At 36.9% G+C, this 4640-nt stretch overlaps 1 protein-coding gene across 1 annotated transcript in view; it reads left to right on the plus strand.

The window, feature by feature from the left end:
- LOC109481034 (mucin-like protein) overlaps nucleotides 1-4640 on the plus strand; it is a gene marked incomplete at its 5' end in the record, with an annotated part of 16667 nt that overhangs the window by 6574 nt on the left and 5453 nt on the right. The window contains 4 exons of the mRNA XM_019783509.1: nucleotides 769-894; nucleotides 1680-1805; nucleotides 2225-2449; nucleotides 2692-2855. Coding sequence (XP_019639068.1) covers nucleotides 769-894; nucleotides 1680-1805; nucleotides 2225-2449; nucleotides 2692-2855 — 641 coding nt within the window. The remainder of the gene's footprint in view (nucleotides 1-768; nucleotides 895-1679; nucleotides 1806-2224; nucleotides 2450-2691; nucleotides 2856-4640) is intronic.

Here is a 4640-nt window from a genome sequence, read left to right on the forward strand (position 1 = left end):
CCCATAAATTATGCAAATTATATCCATATTTGCATAATTGTCACATAATTATATGAAGGATCACGTAAGCTACCTACATACCAAAAATCACGACGATCCGTCAACCGGTTCTTGAGTCATCCCTTTTGAATATTTTCAAGAATATATCGCTGCAGTTCCAGAGCAAGCCGCTAGGGGGCCTAAACTCACATCACTTCTTCCCCAGCACAAGAGCTACCTACCATCTAAATTTCATCACCATAGCATGTCTAGATCATGAGATATCAAAACCGGAAGTTCATCTGCAGTACCATAACAAGCCGCTAGGGGGTCCAAAATCTAATCATTTTGAGGTCTCATCAAGACCTACCCACCTACCAAGTATCAAGACAATCCATCAAGGCCTTCTCAAGTTATCGTGTTGACAGACACACACACACACACACACACATACACGAACGCCCCTGAAAACATAACCTTCTTGGCGAAGGTAATTATAACGTCAAAAAAGGCATTGGACCAGTAGTGATAGAATAATGATCTTGTCAACAATTTAAATTCATGTTATATAATGTGTCAAACCCTTTCCTGCGTAAGAAATGTTGTGCCCTTAATGACTAAAATGCTATGTGAGCGTTATGTATCATAACATATCAGCGTTATGTATATGTTATATAATATTATGTTGTGTGTATGAACTGAAATATTAGAGTGTCTTTCAAACTTGCAATACTGTTTTTCGAAAAAAATCCTATCTTTAACAGCCTTTAATGCTCTATTTTCTGCCAGACGAGGACGAGTGTTTAAGCGGTAGTCACCACTGCGAACAGTTGTGTAACAACACGGCCGGCGGCTACAGTTGTTACTGCAGGGACGGATACTACACAATAGAGAACTATGGCGTGACATGCCTAGGTAAATCCCTGTCACACATTCACGAACTTCCCACGAATTTGTCCCGGACCACTAGTCAAACAGGACAGCTGGTGTCCAGGAGCACTCTGACCAGATTTAACATTTGGAAACATTCGGCTAGAACCATATTCGTTAATGTGTGATAGGTGCAAGTTTACATTACCACTTACTACATTACCAAAAATTCTGGATGAGGTATTCTGTCTAATTTACTGCCATTTCTTAGCGAATATTATGTATCATTTATACTTTAAGCTGTAGAAATAAACTACTTGAGGCGACTCCTTATTTTCAGTGTACTACCCATCAATATCTAGATTCCGCCCATGATACAAAAAAAGCAATCGTAGATATCAGTATGCTGTTGGATTGGGTTGATTCAATTTATTTCGCCATTAAAAGGATGACTAGAAAATCAACGTTAAAAATTCAAATTTGCTGCCCTGAAATTGCATTGGATACTTTGAGGCACGTTTGTTTGATTAACGGATAGCATGTGTTGTTGGCATGGTCTCTGTTTAGATAATGTCAACAGCTTTTGGCACCGGCTATTAACATTGTTCTTCTTAACATGTAAGGTTATATACAGCATCTTGCTCTTCAGAGTAAAACAGAAATTATCTGTCTTTTCACAAATGTTTTACCTACACCTAAACCTGGTATGTTTGCATGTAAAGTGCAGGTGTGTGAAAATTCTATGAAAAATCTATCGTTCCCATTTAGTAGCTTTTTAAACTTAGTAATGCTCTCTTACCGTTATCAAAAATTATTTTTTTCTTTACTAGAAATCGACGAATGCTCTGAGGGATACCACAACTGCACTGAGCACGAGCGGTGTGTGAACGACCCTGGTTCTTTCCACTGCCAATGCAAAGATGATGCGGTGGAAGTCAACGGGATTTGTTTGCCAGGTGATTGTGAATACACATTTCACGTTTTGACTTACAAAACTAATATTTTCACCTCTCTTTTAAACAATTTTGCAATGCAATCTTTCATAGATAGAGCAGATGGTTGAAGCGTGGGGTTAACGAAGCTCTACACATAAGGGCCCTCTCCCCATTCTTTACTCTTAAACCACCGTATGGGGTGGAAACTGACCCCAGGCGAATATGAATATGTCGAAAACGAAATTCCTTCTATCAGGTTGTTTGTATATGTCTTATAACTTCTCATACGTTTAAACTGAGATCGGGACATTGTTGCTTGAGTCTACCCTCGTCAGTAGCTGAAGAAAGATTGCGAATAATTGCTCTTATATCGTATGCCTTGTCCAACAATTTAATGTCTTTTTATCATTGATATGGACGTTCTTTCTTTTAACTCATAGTAACGACAACTCAGCAGGTGACCACAGGCAGCACAACACTTCTAAGCAGCACAGCTGACCACACTACGTCATTTCCAACTACAACCCGAACTTCATCACCCATAACCAATCGCCCTACAACCTCTCCAGCTACAACCAAAACCAAACCATTTGCCCCCAGCAACCCATTCAAGACCACAACAATGGCTGAAGCTGATAACACAGTAGCAATAACTCACCCAACTGGTAAATCACTCACCATATCTTTACCCGACAATTCTTGCACAGAAATAGGAATGTTTATTATAGCCCATGACTAAAGGTTTTACACATTTTTATAAGCAATTAAAACGAAGAATTGATTTAATCTAAATCTTTTGCTATACCTCTATATAGTATAGTACTATGTTGCCATACATTGTACCATGTCCAATATTTTTCTTCCAACTGGAGATATTCCATCAAGCAATCTACTTCACCTTCCACAGCACCCCCTCCAATCGCTGTGACGGATCCGCCAGAGCCAATTGTCACCTCTACCAAACCCTCACCAACAGGCAAACCAACAAGCCACTGGACAGCTGAGCCAGAAGTAGAGAACGTCGTTGAGGTTAACACCATCGTGATTGAAGTCTGGTCGTCAGTTTTCGAGGTGCAGTCTTTGATTTGAATGATTATTGCGCCTAAATGTATGGTTGCGCAGGCATGCGAGCTATAGTTTCAATTGGTGCGAGTTACTGTCTAATCAAGTACGACACATTTTAAGATATCGATGATTCAGACAGATTTCAATATATTCTAAAGGCAATAACACATAAATGCAAAGATAAGCGAATATACAAAAGACTGATTTGCTGTTAGAAATAAGTACGAAACATACAAAAGGACGAATGTTAATACAAGCGCAGACTCGTCATATACTCTTTCCTAGTGGCTCTCAACACACGTGCATTGTCTAAATAAAGTCAAAAGGCCCTTATGAATTTGCAAGGCTGCCGTGAATTTCTAATGGGCTATTTTAATTTCAAATATGAAAAAAATACAATGAATATCTCATGTTCATTAGATACTCAACCGACAAACCTATTATGTAATCGCGGACCTTTATATCCTAATTTTATCTTTAATAACACTGTAACCCTAAACAGTACACCTGGGGTCCGCGCGCACCCCAGCACTATATATTCTGTAATATCTTTTTTGTTTCCAAATATTTTTTTCTGAAATTTTAGGTAATTGTCACCCACAAAGTTGTCTCTCAATACAGTGCAGAAAACTCCGTTTATACTATTTATAAAAAAATTATATCTGATTTTCTTTTGGGGTCCGCGCGGACCCCAGCCGGCTTTCGATCATAATGGATACACTGGCGTTCTTATACATTACCTTATTTCCGTTTTTATATGTTTTTATGCACTCATCATATGTCTACCAAGTTTTCAGAGAATGGTGTAGTAATAGAATTAAATTTTAATAACTTTGGTGTAATTATGACGTCATATGACGTCAGAGCTAATAATATAGTCCGCCATATTGGATTTTGACCAATGACGTCATCAAATTAGCATATTATATGCATATTAAATGATTTAACTTATATTTAAATATGTAAGATGTTATTAATGTTTGGAAAAGAAGTGTAATTTAATATAAAACTACANAACGGCCAAACTTGGTGACTTTTCCTAGAATATTGTTGGCAACAATTTTGTATCATTGGAATAAGATAATAATTTTTGTGTTGCCATGGCAACGGGTTTCTAACAGGCATTTTTTGCTGAATTTAGTACTTTTTGTTTCAACAATAGAATTTATTGGGTTTTATGTCAAGTTACTCATGGTTATTAATACTAATAACATCCCATATAATTTTATGTAAATTTTATCATTAAATATGCATAATTTATGCTAATTTGATGACGTCATTGGCCAAAATCCAAGATGGCGGACCATATCATTAGAACAGGTATATACAGGTTATTTTCATTAAAATTTCATCAATACTTCCATTTCTTTTTCCAAAAAAGGTTTAAATGAAGGTCTTTAGTATGTTTACGATGTATTTTAGGCTTTATCATGAAAAGAAACTATTTTTGAAAATTCAAGATTGATGATCCAAGATGGCGGATATCTTAAATATGCATGTTTATGACGTCACCGGTGTTGCTATGGGCAACATAAGACTTAGTACACCATAATATTCTGTCATAAACACTTTTGGTACAGTTATGTTGAGTACGATTTAGTTTTCAGGGAAAAACCTATTTAGACGGTTTTGGCCAATAAAATCACATTAATGACGTCATAATGACGTCATATTACATTATTACGACATAAAAATTGTAGATATTACAAATTTTCACTAGTACACATTCTCTGAAAATTTGGTGGTCATACAACATACCGTTCGCGAGTTCTTAGGGGGGGGGGCAAAAGA

Source organism: Branchiostoma belcheri, unplaced genomic scaffold, assembly GCF_001625305.1.
Source record: "Branchiostoma belcheri isolate BF01 breed outbred unplaced genomic scaffold, Haploidv18h27 scaffold532, whole genome shotgun sequence".
NCBI classification, from domain to species: domain Eukaryota; kingdom Metazoa; phylum Chordata; class Leptocardii; order Amphioxiformes; family Branchiostomatidae; genus Branchiostoma; species Branchiostoma belcheri.